General features: G+C 38.7%; 1 protein-coding gene across 1 annotated transcript in view; it reads left to right on the top strand.

The window, feature by feature from the left end:
• LOC106073055 (uncharacterized) overlaps positions 1-18,561 on the top strand; it is a 77,351-nt gene that overhangs the window by 9,225 nt on the left and 49,565 nt on the right. Inside the window, exon 2 of the mRNA XM_056044336.1 lies at positions 13,319-13,581. Coding sequence (XP_055900311.1) covers positions 13,320-13,581 — 262 coding nt within the window. The 5' untranslated portion in view covers position 13,319. The remainder of the gene's footprint in view (positions 1-13,318; positions 13,582-18,561) is intronic.

Genomic DNA, 18,561 nt, shown 5'->3' with positions numbered 1-18,561 from the left:
TGGCCACCATCATATTCTTGAACGCATGGCTCACTGGGTGCACTAGATAGTAGCTCCGGCTCAGGTTCTGGCCGAAATCCGGCCATTTTTTGCTCCGGCCATTTTTTGCTCCGGCCGAGTATCACTGCAGGATAGTTGGCTGGATAGTAAAAAAGTTGATCGAAGTACCTACGTTTCTATTTATATGTATAAAGTAAATGTGGTTCCATTAATGTCTGTTACGGAATGTATCAACGTTTATATTTAAAAAGAAATGTTGTTCAAATCTATGAATATGGCACCAAACATCTTTCAGGACAAAGACAAATAGAAATGAAATGGATCATTAGAAATGCACATCAAACACATAGCAGCGATGGCTGGCACATTTTTTAAAATTTGTTTATCCCGACCTTTTAGTGGGTTAGTTAACAGGTTATATTCCTTAGCTACGTCACGCTGACCAGACGTCTGTCTAGCTGTCCAGAGGTAAAGATGAATAACTCCCACCCCCTTTATTTGTTTAGTTCATCACATTGAGCTCATAGATAGACAGATGACCACATTGAGTCAGATAGGATGAACATTGAGCTCATAGATAGACCACATTGAGTCAGATAGGATGAACATTGAGCTCATAGATAGACAGATGACCACTTTGAGTCAGATAGGATGAACGTTGAGCTCATAGATAGACAGATGACCACATTGAGTCAGATAGGATGAACATTGAGCTCATAGATAGACAGATGACCACATTGAGTCAGATAGGATGAACATTGAGCTCATAGATAGACAGATGACCACATTGAGTCAGAGAGGATGAACATTGAGCTCATAGATAGACAGATGACCACATTGAGTCAGATAGGATGAACATTGAGCTCATAGATAGACAGATGACCACATTGAGTCAGATAGGATGAACATTGAGCTCATAGATAGACAGATGACCACATTGAGTCAGATAGGATGAACGTTGAGCTCATAGATAGACAGATGACCACATTGAGTCAGAGAGGATGAACATTGAGCTCATAGATAGACAGATGACCACATTGAGTCAGATAGGATGAACATTGAGCTCATAGATAGACAGATGACCACATTGAGTCAGATAGGATGAACGTTGAGCTCATAGATAGACAGATAACCACATTGAGTCAGAGAGGATGAACATTGAGCTCATAGATAGACAGATGACCACATTGAGTCAGATAGGATGAACATTAAGCTCATAGATAGACAGATGACCACATTAAGTCAGAGAGGATAAACATTGAGCTCATAGATAGACAGATGACCACATTGAGTCAGATAGGATGAACATTAAGCTCATAGATAGACAGATGACCACATTGAGTCAGATAGGATGAACATTGAGCTCATAGATAGACAGATGACCACATTGCGTCAGATAGGATGAACGTTGAGCTCATAGATAGACAGATGACCACATTGAGTCAGATAGGATGAACGTTGAGCTCATAGATAGACAGATGACCACATTGAGTCAGATAGGATGAACGTTGAGCTCATAGATAGACAGATGACCACATTGAGTCAGATAGGATGAACATTGAGCTCATAGATAGACCACATTGAGTCAGAGAGGATGAACATTGAGCTTATAGATAGACAGATGACCACATTGAGTCAGATAGGATGAACATTGAGCTCATAGATAGACAGATGACCACATTGAGTCAGATATGATGAACATTGAGCTCATAGATAGACAGATGACCACATTGAGTCAGATAAGATAAACGTTGAGCTCATAGATAGACAGATGACCACATTGAGTCAGATAGGATGAACGTTGAGCTCATAGATAGACAGTTGAAAACATTGAGTCAGAGAGGATGAACATTGAGCTCATAGATAGACAGATGACCACATTGAGTCAGATAGGATGAACATTGAGCTCATAGATAGACAGATGACCACATTGAGTCAGATAGGATGAACGTTGAGCTCATAGATAGACAGATGACCACATTGAGTCAGAGAGGATGAACGTTGAGCTCATAGATAGACAGATGACCATATTGAGTCAGATAGGATGAACGTTGAGCTCATAGATAGACAGATGACCACATTGAGTCAGATAGGATGAACGTTGAGCTCATAGATAGACAGATGACCACATTGAGTCAGATAGGATAAACGTTGAGCTCATAGATAGACAGATGACCACATTGAGTCAGAGAGGATGAACATTGAGCTCATAGATAGACAGATGACCACATTGAGTCAGAGAGGATGAACGTTGAGCTCATAGATAGACAGATGACCACATTGAGTCAGAGAGGATGAACGTTGAGCTCATAGATAGACAGATGACCACATTGAGTCAGAGAGGATGAACGTTGAGCTCATAGATAGACAGATGACTACATTGAGTCAGATAGGATGAACATTGAGCTCATAGATAGACAGATGACCACATTGAGTCAGATAGGATGAACGTTGAGCTCATAGATAGACAGATGACCACATTGAGTCAGATAGGATGAACGTTGAGCTCATAGATAGACAGGTGACCACATTGAGTCAGATAGGATGAACATTGAGCTCATTGATAGACAGATGACCACATTGAGTCAGATAGGATGAACATTGAGCTCATAGATAGACATATTACCACATTGAGTCATATAGGATGAACATTGAGCTCATAGATAGACAGATGACCACATTGAGTCAGAGAGGATGAACATTGAGCTTATAGATAGAAATATTACCACATTGAGTCAGATAGGATGAACATTGAGCTCATAGATAGACAGATGACCACATTGAGTCAGATAGGATGAACATTGAGCTCATAGATAGACAGATGACCACATTGAGTCAGAGAGGATGAACGTTGAGCTCATAGATAGACAGATGACCACATTGAGTCAGAGAGGATGAACGTTGAGCTCATAGATAGACAGATGACCACATTGAGTCAGATAGGATGAACGTTGAGCTCATAGATAGACAGATGACCACATTGAGTCAGAGAGGATGAACATTGAGCTCATAGATAGACAGATGACCACATTGAGTCAGATAGGATGAACATTAAGCTCATAGATAGACAGATGACCACATTAAGTCAGAGAGGATAAACATTGAGCTCATAGATAGACAGATGACCACATTGAGTCAGATAGGATGAACATTAAGCTCATAGATAGACAGATGACCACATTGAGTCAGATAGGATGAACATTGAGCTCATAGATAGACAGATGACCACATTGCGTCAGATAGGATGAACGTTGAGCTCATAGATAGACAGATGACCACATTGAGTCAGATAGGATGAACATTGAGCTCATAGATAGACAGATGACCACATTGAGTCAGATAGGATGAACGTTGAGCTCATAGATAGACAGATGACCACATTGAGTCAGATAGGATGAACATTGAGCTCATAGATAGACCACATTGAGTCAGAGAGGATGAACATTGAGCTCATAGATAGACAGATGACCACATTGAGTCAGATAGGATGAACATTGAGCTCATAGATAGACAGATGACCACATTGAGTCAGATATGATGAACATTGAGCTCATAGATAGACAGATGACCACATTGAGTCAGATAAGATAAACGTTGAGCTCATAGATAGACAGATGACCACATTGAGTCAGATAGGATGAACGTTGAGCTCATAGATAGACAGATGACCACATTGAGTCAGATAGGATAAACGTTGAGCTCATAGATAGACAGATGACCACATTGAGTCAGAGAGGATGAACATTGAGCTCATAGATAGACAGATGACCACATTGAGTCAGATAGGATGAACATTGAGCTCATAGATAGACAGATGACCACATTGAGTCAGATAGGATGAACGTTGAGCTCATAGATTGACAGATGACCACATTGAGTCAGATAGGATGAACGTTGAGCTCATAGATAGACAGATGACCACATTGAGTCAGATAGGATGAACGTTGAGCTCATAGATAGACAGATGACCACATTGAGTCAGATAGGATGAACGTTGAGCTCATAGATAGACAGATGACCACATTGAGTCAGATAGGATAAACGTTGAGCTCATAGATAGACAGATGACCACATTGAGTCAGAGAGGATGAACATTGAGCTCATAGATAGACAGATGACCACATTGAGTCAGAGAGGATGAACGTTGAGCTCATAGATAGACAGATGACCACATTGAGTCAGAGAGGATGAACGTTGAGCTCATAGATAGACAGATGACCACATTGAGTCAGAGAGGATGAACGTTGAGCTCATAGATAGACAGATGACTACATTGAGTCAGATAGGATGAACATTGAGCTCATAGATAGACAGATGACCACATTGAGTCAGATAGGATGAACGTTGAGCTCATAGATAGACAGATGACCACATTGAGTCAGATAGGATGAACGTTGAGCTCATAGATAGACAGGTGACCACATTGAGTCAGATAGGATGAACATTGAGCTCATTGATAGACAGATGACCACATTGAGTCAGATAGGATGAACATTGAGCTCATAGATAGACATATTACCACATTGAGTCATATAGGATGAACATTGAGCTCATAGATAGACAGATGACCACATTGAGTCAGAGAGGATGAACATTGAGCTTATAGATAGAAATATTACCACATTGAGTCAGATAGGATGAACATTGAGCTCATAGATAGACAGATGACCACATTGAGTCAGAGAGGATGAACATTGAGCTCATAGATAGACAGATGACCACATTGAGTCAGATAGGATGAACGTAATGTTTACACTGTCTAGAGTCTAGATTTCACACTTTATGATGGAACTGAATTTGTTTACATGGAAAAAAATCGCGACTGGAGGGCTGGACTTCAAGCCACACCTCTACACAGCTACTCAGTTTGCTTAATTGGAGACAAATCTCAATTAGGAGGCTGGACTAAAGAACACCTAAACGAGTGACCTTTTGCTACACTAACCACTCTACGAGTATATTACCATACGTCATAGCCCAGTAAGCCAGTAACTAATTTCGATTTACAAAGTACAAAAGTACAACGCTCAGATTTGAGTATAGCCTATTAGCATAAAAGACACTGACCAGGGCTATCTTTAAAGGGAGAGCTAAACACTTCCTACTCCATATTTGTTTAGTCTATAAGACTGTATTTATAGATAGACATTGACCATTTTTAAGCTAAAATGGATTAGCGCAACTTGCTAAAACAGCATATTGACATCGGGGCCGGACTGGCTATATGGGCATTAGGGCTAATACCTAGTGGGCTTGTAACCAGTTGGGCAGTAGGGCCACCGAAGGGCCGCATGAATGCCATCAAAGTGTTTTAAGATTTTATTATATTCTCTTTAAAAGTAGATATTTGAGCGGCGTGATTTAAAAAAAAACATCTTTTACACTTTAAAAGTCTGAATCTAAAGCATTGTCGTAAAAAACATTCGTCCGAATACAATGCTTCTAGTAGACGCCAATTTCTTATTTGCTCTAAACGATTAACAAGATACTTAAGGCCATTATTTCTCTTAGAGATCGACGTTAGTGTGGATATATTCGGATGAATCTATAAAGAGACCAATAAAGTTCCAAGTCCTATAGATGACATGTCCAGTCACATACAATTCTTATTGGTTGGGAGGAGTTGTCACGTGATCTCGAGATGGTCCCGCTACGATATCCTTCATAAATCACAATTATTATCTTGAACAGTGTAGAAATGTGTTGATTGGAAGCAAAATGCAAAGGAATCGAAAAGAAGGAGCAGAAAATAAGTCAGATAAAAAGCAACTATCGCTGGAATCCTGTGGAATAAAATGTAGTATGAATGTTTTCTCGCAAGCACCAGAGATTCACATACATTATGATGACAGTAGTTATGAATGAACTCAACGTCATAAGACGACAAGGATATAGACTTCGATCGTAATACATAGAGTTTGCTCAAATAAGGAGATAATCTTTACAGCATTCGTTTTTACAGAACGTAAGTGTATTCAATGACCGTCAAACAATTGGAACTTAATGTTATACTGTGTGTGTAGTCAGCTCTAAGATGCAGACAGTCAAAGCAGTATTTGACCTTGTGAGTAAGGTAAAATTCCCCTTTCAGACCTTGCGATCTATAGTGCAGATGATGTGAAGGTCATCTGTTTCTATAGCCAATGGTTAACGAGCAGCACAACGACCAGCCACTTTGCTTTCCCCCAACTTAAGTCATGTGCCCGTAGCCCGTTAGAGTTGGGTGGACTCAGGGGTGCCCTAAGAGTCCCAAAATGTAAAATATAATGTGCAAGCTGCCTTCCGAACTGCAGAGAGAGGATTATGCTTCAAATGCTGCAGTCTTTTATATTTATGATATAAATTTAAGAATTTAAAGAACTTCGTTTCAAATTTGTTCACATGTTAGGCCATGCAAACAAATTTTATGTTGTGAACAATGCTACACATAAGACATTTTATATATATATAAATGGCCAACCACTAGAAATTGTTGATCACTTTTGTTAGCTTGGCTCCATCATATCCAACAACACTCTACTGGATAAAGACATAAACAACAGGATAGCCAAGGCAATGGCCACCATGTCACAGTTGCAGAAAAGAATTTGGGACAACATATTGCTGACTAGCAGTACTAAAGCCCTAGTCTACTGGACCTGTGTGTTGAGCACCTTGCTGTACGGAAGTGAAACATGGTCAACCTACTCATGGCAGGAAAAAAAAGCTGAATGTCTTCCACCTCCGATGCCTAAGGCGGATCTTTAAAATAAGGTCGCAAGATAAGATAACCAATGAGGAAGTGCTACAAAGAGCAGGGTGCCAGGACATCCGCTCTGTTATCAGCAGCCGACGCCTTGGCTGGCTTGGCCACGTTCGTAGAATGCCAGTAGGTCGACTTCCACAGGACATTCTGTATGGCGATCTAATAGAAGGCAGGAGAGCCGCTGGTCGCCCACTTTTACGTTATACGGATGTATGCAAACGCGACATGAAGCTCTTCAAAATCGACACTGGCAACTGGGAAGAGGTGGCGCTGGACAGATCCACATGGAGATAGAGCATAATGGAAGGGTCACAGATTGCAGATGTCATACACAACAGAAGCAGAAAGAAGGGTGAAAATGCAACGGCGCCTGGTGATTGTGACAGGTGGGGAAATGTGATGTGTGTTTGGCGCGTTTATTGTCTAGGGGATGATTATTTTTAAAGCTATCACACACCAACCTATCAGCATATGAATCGGGAGCAGACACGCAACGAGACAAGCAATGAAAGATAGATACAAAAGTTAAAATAAAAGAATATTTATTTACATAAATATACATATAAGAATAAAAAGGGGGAGGGTTTGCATCTATCTCTAGTGAATACTAGATTTAATCATCACTCGTGCATTAAATAAGAGAGTATGTCACTTTGTCCTCTGACTTAGCTGGTTGTCCTGTTGATGTCGCAGCTGGCTGTGTTTCGGCTTGGGGTTCTGCAGCTGGAGGTGGCGCTCTAGCGGATAGAGGGACGCCGGTGATTCAGTTCTTGTGGAGTTTCAGTCCAAAGTTCTGATATCTGTAGTGGGCACAGTAGGGCGGGTGCCGGCTACCGTGGGCACAAGGTTACTGCGGGCAGAGCTGATCTGCCGTGGGCAGCGTAGTTGACAGGATATGTCCAGTGAGTTGCAGAGGGTTGGCGTAGCTATGACGTCTCACACAGATCTGAATCTATAGGGACGTCGCACCTAATAGCTTGACAGGTGGGCTGTCGAATAGGCGGGCAATGCCGATAGCGCCAAGTGGTAGAGTTGAGTAGATCTCAGTAGGCAAGTGCAGTGCTGAATAGCACTAAGCACAGATGCAGGTAAATAGATCGTTGATCCAATGAATAAATAGGCAGGTGAATAGGCAGACACCTGAGGGAGGCTGCAGATAAATAAAGACAAGTTAGGACATGTCTCTCATGCATCTTATCGATGCCCTCGACTGAGGTGCATTCGTCAGATTGGTAAAATTGCTTTTGAGCACAAAAGGGGAGATGATGACAAATGGGATTTGGAATAATAGATGGCTGATAGTAGCAATATAAAAATGTACATAAAAGGGAAAGTAATAATATAAAGTGTACATAGAAGGAGAAATAATAATCTCAAATAAATAACACAGGTGGATAGAGAAAGAGAGGGGGGGGGGTGAATTGGGCGGTGGTCAGCGACCAAGACGGTTTGTTTACATATGACCGTGGGTCGAGAACAATGGAGCGCGCTTGAATGGAGAGGGTGTCCGTTCAAGCGGCGCAACTCTCATTAGAGTAAAATGAGTAAAGGGGAGATAATTCATAACTCTTTTCTAGACGCAGTATTAGTGCGCTAGTAAAATTATCAAGGTGGTCAACCGAGATAAAGGAAATAGAATAAGATGTACAAATATATACATGGTTGCATCAACGATCAATTGAGCAACGTAGCATTAATAGATTAATGCAATACATAAATAAATACATAGGAAATGTTTATGTTTTCTACTTACGTCAGTGAGAAATACACAATGCACTAATTAAATATAAATGAACTAGGCAAAATACACATGATAAAATCCAATGGAAATATACACAGAGTAATTAAGATGGAACTTGTGATTAAGTTCGGCTTACCACCAGGTATTCCTCTAGGAGTGAGAATAAATGAAGCAGTCCAGACTCGATAGCTCAGCTCGAATGAGAAATGAAAGAGAGTCTGGCCTGATTTAATTTACCTTATATACAGGCCTGGAGAATGTGGGCGGAAACCGGAAATGTCCTAGGCTTAGAATTATCTTACACGTGGGTGAAGTCCGACAAGAGATGGGATTCGCACATTGGGAGGTCAATGGGCGTGTTTGTCCTCGTGGTCTCCTAGATCAAAGAGAGGCATAGGAGAAAGGGGGGGGGAGGAGTGACTTGCATTCCACACAAGGTGGTGTCCACTGCGCCCGTCAGACATCCGGCCGGTACGATCAAAGAGAATGTGTCTCCCTTTGCCCCGGTTAAGGGAAGATAAGTCGAAAGACGCGGCCTAGCTATCTCCAATGTGGTCAACTAAGTCTAGCCTGGAGCGGAAAAGGTGACGCGGGTGAAGAATTTGGGGGTAGGACGGGGAAATAATTAAAATAAAATAAATAAATAATGAAAAATAATAATTAATGCTGTGATAAATTTGAGTGACTCTGACAGCGAGTTTTTGACTTGTCACAGTGATTATATATGCCCATCATGCGATCGCAGCTGTGTATCAAGGATTGGCCTCTTTAGTCATACAAGAAGTTGCAATGGGAAAAGATCGTCTCCCGAAATGTAAAATGCCAGAGACAGATATAAATAAAGTATTAAAAAGTAATATTGGATTACAATAAAAGTGTACTACATCCTCAAAAGGTAAATTTTGTTACAATAAATGAAAGAAACGTGTGTTTTTTTCTTTAAAGATTTTGATAATGATTAGTTTAAAAAACATTGTAGTAATTATATGCCATTTGGACAATTCACTAAAAAAAAAAGATTTATTATCAAATTAAATGCAAAGCTTTCTTATTAAAACACCTCTAGAGTTCTCTATAACGTTGTACTACGAAAATAAAAAACCTAAAGGTCATTCCTTCAAAGGTAGATAACTATTGGAAAAGAACTCATCTATCTTTCATTTATATAAATATTACTAAATTCTGAATTTTTAAGGCAAATATAGTGTTAGCATTAAATATACCCTTTTTTTCTTTGTACTAATATTGTTTTAAAACATATAAAATGTTTTCATTCATATAAAGTTCAACATTTTGAAACAATGTCTACAAAATACTGAATTGGAAAATTGTAGATTTATCTTTCTGAAAGAAATTTAATTTAAAGTACGTATATAAATAACCTTGAATATCGTTGACCTTGTTTGTCGTGTGACATTTGCGTAGAGCATTGGCTTTCTATAGCAGAGTTCGAATATCAGTAACGGATTTTTAGTAATTACATAAACTTTTTAATGCTTATTTTTAATAAATAAATAACTAAAAATTGTAATATATTGTGTTTACTTATTTAATCTTTTTTTATACTATTTTTATCATCATGTCTTTTAAAAGATGTCTCTGTGGTGCTATTACGGTTAGAGTAATACAATTTCTTCACTCTTTCCCATTAGAAGCTATCCTTAGCAGAAATCAAGAGAAAGGCAGGTCCATTGTTTGACTAAGATCTTCTAGCTTTTCTTTCAAATTTTATTTCTTTTGTACCTTTATTATGGATGATTTTGAGAGCGAATCGTGTCAATCTTTGTATTTTTATTTCTTTTGTACCTTTATTATAGATGGTTTTGACAGCGAATCGCTTCAGTTTATACGGTAGTGCTAGCTTTGAATTCCTTGAATGTGAATGTCAAATGCATGTATATGTTAATGTATATGGTAACTAGAATTTCGCATAATAAGAGATTCACCATTCCAAATGTTATACTTTTTTCATTTAGTAATAGTGTTTATTAGTTAGTTTCAAAATCATCTAATAAATTATTCATATACAAAATACTTTCGATACATTAATAAACTTCAACATAATGAGAACAGAAATGATTGGATGCCCATAATGTGGCGTACAATTTGTGTGCCACATTGTATAGAAATGCCCGGGCCGATATTGATCCCCCAGTCCGCCCCTGATTGACATTACTGTGGAATTATTTTTCTTAACGTGTTAACTTCGAATCTTACTCCTGCGTTGAGGGTTAGGGTTTGTTAGGGTTAGGATTTGTTAGGGTTAGGGTTAGGGTTTGTTAGGGTCAGGGTTAGGGTTTGTTAGGGTTAGGGTTTGTTAGGGTTAGGGTTTGTTAGTGGTTAGGGTTAGGGTTTGTTAGGGTTAGGATTTGTTAGGGTTAGGGTTAGGGTTTGTTAGGGTCAGGGTTAGGGTTTGTTAGGGTTAGGGTTTGTTAGGGTCAGGGTTAGGGCTTGTTAAGGTTAGGGTTTGTTAGGGTCAGGATTATGGTTTTTTAAGGTTATGGTTAGGGTTATGGTTAGGTTTTTTAGGCTTAGGGTTTGTTAGGGTTAGTGTTTGCTAGGGTCAGTGTTAGGGTTTGTTAACCATATTTTAATATTTTAGAAGTGTCAAGTAATTTTTTGTTATTACTTACGATATGTACTTATTCGCCTACAGTAGCAGGCTCTAGATGCAATTACCAGAATCGGTTTTTTAACACGAGCCTGATGACCAGTTGATGGTCTGAAATACATGAACACAAACATCTACCCTCTATACCACCCAGATTCCTTATTACCTTTGAGAGCTTTACAATAGTACATTACACATCTGTACATTCTACATCTAAAAAGAAGTTTCTGAGATTAGTTTATCTGTTAATAAATGCTTATCAATTTTAATTCATTAATACGTGATAAAATTTAAAAGAGTAAGGTAATAAAACGTTTTAAAAACTATAACATAGGTATGCTATTTAGAAGTATTGCAAAATGTTCAGAATATAGCTATCTATACTATAAAGTATAAAGTAAGGCGTATGTATGTATGTATGTATGTATGTATGTATGTATGTATGTATGTATGTGACTAATAGAAATCAAAATCGCTTGACCAATCTTGAAAAATGAATGTTCCTTGGGTACTAACTTAAACCGTAGTGTATGTATTGTAGCCCTAAAACAAGACCCTAAAAAAAATAAAGTTGTCCGACTCTATTAAAGCTATAGTGTTTATGGATCTTGGCCATGTTTACAATATTGATATGAGAAAAGAGCGAAAGGATTTAGATCTAGATCTAATTTTAAGAAATACACTTTGCGCAGATAGTTTTTTACTTTGACACCGTTTGATCGTCTTATGAGCTGAGCCGAAGGCTCTTCGAGCTCAAAGTTTGAAAAAAACCTGTTTGGACGCCAAACATTAAAAAAAAACAACCTTTGGGAACACAGTTCTGTGTAAGAGAGACCCGAGTCAATGCCTATGTAAAGCATTGCTGTTTCCAATGCCTTTGGCCCCCGACGCATGCTTGGCTGCACATGGCCGAAGGCCGAGGACACCGGGAGCCTCCGCCATTTTCCTTCGTTATACCAAGCTAACCGTGGGGGACTCGCTATTTGTGTAACTGTCCCTTGAGGAACAGCGCATGGATGTGTGACAGGTTTATGGGGACTCTTTTGCAACCCCGCCCATGCAATGGGTGGACTCTCGTCTACCCGTGGGCATCCCCACGGGAGTCTTGTGTTGCTACCCATTTAACCTAACCACTTCCTCTAATGGTCGTTTCCACGCGAGCGCCACGATGAGGCAGAGTAGCGTGCTCGCGTTACTGTGACACATGAAAATACAAAGGAAGGTCCATTGATTTCATTATATAACAAAATTAACCTTCAAATTTGTGCTTCAAAACCATTTTTTACATAAATTATTTCCTTATATCTGTGACTACAGATTTCCTGACGAACATTCTTTTATTAGACAATACCGTAATGCTACACATCTTTCCATCCCTAGATCTAAAACTCTAATTCAACTTTAAGATGATAAAACTTCTCTTCGCACAGATAGTTTTATACTTTAACACATGAACATACTAATTATAGTCCATTCATTTCATATTTTGATGAAATTAACATTCAAATTTGGTTTTCTAAAGCATTATTTTTAAGAGACTACATTCGTTTACAAAAGCTGCTAGGCCGAATTGAGATAGGCCTAGATCTATATTCATTCATGAATCGCGTACTAAACATTATTTCGTTTAATTGTTTACCTTATAATCCCATTCATTTATCAAAGCTATCGCTCTTTTCGTTTTTAATAGAAATGAATGTATCGGCTTCGGGTAAACCCATTTTCGCAAAACTAATTTTATTTTCGTAGCGAAAGAGAAAAAAACTTGAAAGGATCATTAGCTAAGTTTGACATACATCTAAATCCAATTCACTAGATTAGTAAACACAAACTTAGACCCGCAGGCCGCGGGTAATGTCAGGCTAGTTTACTCTATATGTAAGTACGGTATGCGTCTCCGGTCCGATATCTTATTTTACTATCCGGCCATATCCAGCTCCGGTCGATTTCAAAAAGTGCAAACCCTACTTGTTATTCTACTGACTGTGAGTATAACTCAACCCCAATGGCCAACTTTACCTTATTTATTTATTGCCTTGAACATTATGGTCGTTCTGAGATAAAAATTACTATCTTTTACATCTTAAACTTGCTGAGAATTCATGTAACAAAAAAAACAACAAATATTTGCCTTGAAGCTACATGTTTAGAGCGGGCCCTGAGTGTACTATTACCGAGTGACGAGTCCATTGACGTATTTTTAAATATATTTTTGTTTCAGCATGAATGTCCAAGTCATCTACCCGCTGGTGGCCGTTACTCTGCTGGAGATAATCATATTTGTGAGAGTTAGCTCCCATGGCAATCGCTGGAGTCTTTGTGACAAAGTAGATCAGCTGAAGCAAGGAGCTGGCCTGAGATCAATGGCGGTGAATCAATGCATTACGTCTGATCAGGAACGTGCTGCGCAGCCGATGACAAAGTGTCGTGATCCCGGCTCTATGGTTCAGGTCACTACCGAGAGTATGGGCAGCAGGATTAAAGGTAAAGAAATATCAAACGTCAAGTGTACATTACAAACTAGCCGCCTCCAGGAATTCAATCTCTTTATAGATCAAGTGTACTGTTCTAAAATATGAAGGGTAGATATTAATCTGGATTTATTCCTACACACTGGGTTGGATTATAGTTAACCGTTAACCGTTAGAAATAGAAACAGAGGTTATAGTATTTTCAAAGACCTGACATCTCGGTACAAGTGTCTGAAGCTGTGAGTCTCGGAGTCTCAAAAAATCCTCAAATTCAAAATCCGAGATTCTTACTCGGAGGCAACGGTTCGAGAGTCAAGCGCTATACCACTTATCCTCCACGATCTATAATACTTGACCATAATACTTGACCATAATACTTGACTATAATACTTGACTATAATACTTGACTATAATACTTGACTATAATACTTGACTATAATACTTGACTATAATACTTGACTATAATACTTGACTATAATACTTGACTATATTTATAGATCGTGGAGGATAAGTGGTATAGCGCTTGACTCTCGAACCGGGGCCTCCTAGTAAGAATCTCGGATTTTGCATTTGAGGATTTTTAGGTCGCCTCTAAGTCTAATGGAAACATGACATTAGCTAAGGAAAGTAAAGGCGTTTGGTCCTTCTGTTGGCCACATGAAACCCTCGTTAACCGTTAGACAAAGAAACAGAGGTTATAGTAAGTAATAGTAGTAGTAATTTTTCAAAGACCTGACATCTCGGTACAAGTGGCGTGAAGCTGTGTGTCTCGGAGTCTCAAGATTTGAAGCAAGAAGAGTAACCAGGGCGAAAGAGCACCGAACCAACAAAAAGCTGAGAGAAGAAGCAGGCCTACTTACAACTGACCTAACCCACCCATGCCACATATGCGGCCGGCTTTTTAAAGCGAGGATTGGACTTTACAGCCATCTTCGAGTCCATGAGAAATGAGAAATGTGCTAATCTTCGACCACGAAGGAGGATATATATATATATATATAACCTGGCAAAATGTCATTTCAAAAAATTTCATTTGCCCTTGAAGAAAAGATGAACTTAACCAGCAGACCAAGATATCTCAGTGATTTACAAATTATAATAGTCGAGGTTATAACAACTAAAAGCTATATCTTATTATCTTATATTGTATAAAGATCGCGTCTTCTATAGTAAAGAAGAAATAGAGCTCTACTGGCCTGCGTCTAGCATAGTAAAGAAGAAATAGATCTCTACAGGCCTGCGTCTAGCATAGTTAAGAAGAACAATATCTCTACAGACCGAGTCTTGTATAGTAAAGAAGAGAAATATCTCTATGTATCTTTAAATAGTACAGCTGCGTGTATTGATTCATTCACATTTCAACACAGTTATTGTTACATATGTCTAAACTGATGTTGAATTCGGTGCGGTGTGTGTGTGCACTATGAACGGTTACACGTGCTAAAGAGGGTAACGTAGAGCAAACGTTTGGGAACCACTTCATGTCACTCAACGTTTCTTGTTTGTCCCAATGAATGGTCATGTTAACAAAAAAAAACACTTATACAATATGAAATCTAGAAATTCTCTTCTCTTTCAAGTTCCATCTGTAATGTCGTACCACCAAATGTGTCCGTGAGAGTTGTAAAACATTTGACAAAACTCAACATTTCTTTGTATAAATCTGAAACAAAGTCTTTGATGACCGTTGTTTACTTTCCTAACTGGATTATGTCCCGCTATTTAAACTTTCCCTCTATTGAACTCGCCACCAAGAAGAGCTTGTTATTGTTACTCAGATACCCACATCCAAACATCTGAACTTTGACCTGTAATTTGACAGTCTGTTTTCAATCAACTGACCATCTCTACAGGCAATCATCTGGGGTGAAATAACTTCGATTCATTTTCCACTTCAAGTGATATTCACAAATGATTCCACCTCTGGATACATTACGTAAATATTTCGATAGTATAAAGCACATATTTCATTATTTTTTAGAACATTCCTGTACAGAATATAAAATATCCTTTTTTTTCAAATAAAGTTGTTTATGAAATTTAAAAACTTTACATATATTATAAAATAATAAGTATCCCAAATATTAAAAGCCAATTTAGAAATACTACAAAGAAGAAACTTTGTTTTAGTAGCAAGTAGTCTACTTATTGTGGAACCTGCTTTGTACTGCCGTACCTATTCATACTATTTATTTAGGCGAGTTTTAGGTAGTTTTAATATTATCTCGTGTTCTCTTTACGAAATACTAAGTCTCTACTAAGTCTCTACTAAGTCTCTACTAAGTGTCTACTGTCTACTAAGTGTCTACTAAGTCTCTACTAAGTGTCTACTGTCTACTAAGTGTCTACGTCCTTCATTTATATTTCTTGAGGCGGAATACTTCACGTAGGCTAATAGTTGTTATGTTATCAGCAGTGTTGCATTGGGCAGCATTCTGCCAAGTTCTGAGTCTCGCGCAATCCTCTTAAGCTTTGTCACATAAAACATATGCAACGTTACGTCGTGTGAAAGTCTTTCTTACACAGTGTCCTCCGGGTGATCATGCGCATTGTGCTATATCTGTCTACTGAATTGTGTTTCAAGTTGAAACTAACCGTGTGATGCTTGCGTTGCAACCCTGGTATGCCTTAGTGCTTGTATTGGAACCCTGGTATGCCTTAGTACGTGTATTAAAACCCTGGTATGCCTTAGTGCTTGCATTGGAACCCTGGTATGCCTTAGTGCTTGTAATGGAACCCTGGTATGCCTTAGTGCTTGTATTAAAACCCTGGTATGCCTTAGTGCTTGCACTGGAACCCTGGTATGCATAAGTGCTTGCATTGGAACCCTAGTATGCCTTAGTGCTTGCATTGGAACCCTGGTATGCCTTATTGCTTGTACTAGAACCCTGATATGCCTTAGTGCTGCATTGGAACCCTGGTATGTCTTAGTGCTTTTATTGGAACCCTGGTATGCCTTAGTGCTTGCATTGGAACCCTGGTATGCCTAAGTGCTTGCAATGGAACCCTGGTATGCCTTAGTGCTTGTATTAAAACCCTGATATGCCTTAGTGCTTGCATTGGAACTCTGGTATGCCTTAGTGCTTGCATTGGAACCCTGATATGCCTTAGTGCTGCATTGGAACCCTGGTATGCATAAGTGCTTGCATTGGAACCCTAGTATGCCTTAGTGCTTGCATTGGAACCCTGGTATGCCTTATTGCTTGTACTAGAACCCTGATATGCCTTAGTGCTGCATTGGAACCCTGGTATGTCTTAGTGCTTTTATTGGAACCCTGGTATGCCTTAGTGCTTGCATTGGAACCCTGGTATGCCTAAGTGCTTGCAATGGAACCCTGGTATGCCTTAGTGCTTGTATTAAAACCCTGGTATGCCTTAGTGCTTGCATTGGAACTCTGGTATGCCTTAGTGCTTGCATTGGAACCCTGATATGCCTTAGTGCTGCATTGGAACCCTGGTATGCCTTAGTGCTTGTATTAAAACCCTGGTATGCCTTAGTGCTTGCATTGGAACCCTGATATGCCTTAGTGCTGCATTGGGACCCTGGTATGCCTTAGTGCTTGTATTGGAACCCTGATATGCCTTAGTGCTTGCAATGGAACCCTGGTATGCCTTAGTGCTTGTATTAAAACCCTGGTATGCCTTAGTGCTTGCATTGGAACCCTGGTATGCCTTAGTGCTTGCATTGGAACCCTGGTATGCCTTAGTGCTTGCATTGGAACCCTGATATGCCTTAGTGCTGCATTGGAACCCTGGTATGCCTTAGTGCTTGCATTGAAACCCTGGTATGCCTTAGTGCTTGCATTGAAACCCTGGTATGTTTTAGTGCTTGCACTGCAATCCTGCTATATCTTAGTGCTTGCCATTGAGCCCTGCGATTTCTTATCTTATCTTGTATATTACAGACATTACATGTATTTCAAAATAAGAAGATAATTACGTCCTACGCATGTTAATTAATGACTTAAATTCTGCTCATTCGTTGGTTTTCATGGCTGATTCAGGCAATCCATTCCTTTCTCTAATGGCACCTGAGAAAAAGGAGCACCTGTACGAATTTGTTCTAGAGTATACAATAAGAAATGTGTCCCTTTCTTAGTCCTTGCATTGGAGCCCTGCGATGTTTTACTGCTCGAATTGGAGCTCTGCGATGTCTTAGTACTTGATTTGGAACCCTGAGATGTTTAAGTGCTTGCATTTCAACTAGTCCACCGAATTTTATATATAGTATTATTTGGGCATTATTTCCTTAGTACACTCAATAAGTTCTAAATCCTAACTTCATCTTGAGTGATTGATATATTCAATAAGTTCTTAATCCTAACTTCATCTTGATTGATTGATATATTCAATAAGTTCTAAATCCTAACTTCATCTTGATTGATTGATATATTCAATAAGTTCTTAATCCAAACTTCATCTTGAGTGATTGATATATTCAATAAGTTCTTAATCCTAACTTCATCTTGATTGATTGATATATTCAATAAGTTCTTAATCCTAACTTCATCTTGAGTGATTGATATATTCAATAAGTTCTTAATCCTAACTTCATCTTGATTGATTGATATATTCAATAAGTTCTTAATCCTAACTTCATCTTGAGTGATTGATATATTCAATAAGTTCTTAATCCTAACTTCATCTTGAGTGATTGATATATTCAATAAGTTCTTAATCCTAACTTCATCTTGAGTGATTGATATATTCAATAAGTTCTTAATCCTAACTTCATCTTGAGTGATTGATATATTCAATAAGTTCTTAATCCTAACTTCATCTTGAGTGATTGATATATTCAATAAGTTCTTAATCATAACTTCATCTTGATTAATTGATATATTAACCCTTTGTCACCCATCATTATTGTACAGGGATGAAGATTTATGACCTGTATAAAATTAATAATATAATTTTGTCTTAAAAGTCTAGTGGCACTTTAAAAACTAATTTAGCTCGTATTTGGTGTTTCACATTTGGAGGATGTGTTTCA

This window comes from Biomphalaria glabrata, chromosome 1 (assembly GCF_947242115.1).
Source record: "Biomphalaria glabrata chromosome 1, xgBioGlab47.1, whole genome shotgun sequence".
Classification (NCBI taxonomy): Eukaryota; Metazoa; Mollusca; class Gastropoda; family Planorbidae; genus Biomphalaria; species Biomphalaria glabrata.
Note: the sequence above shows the minus strand (reverse complement) of the source record. Positions and strands in the feature narration are given on the sequence as shown.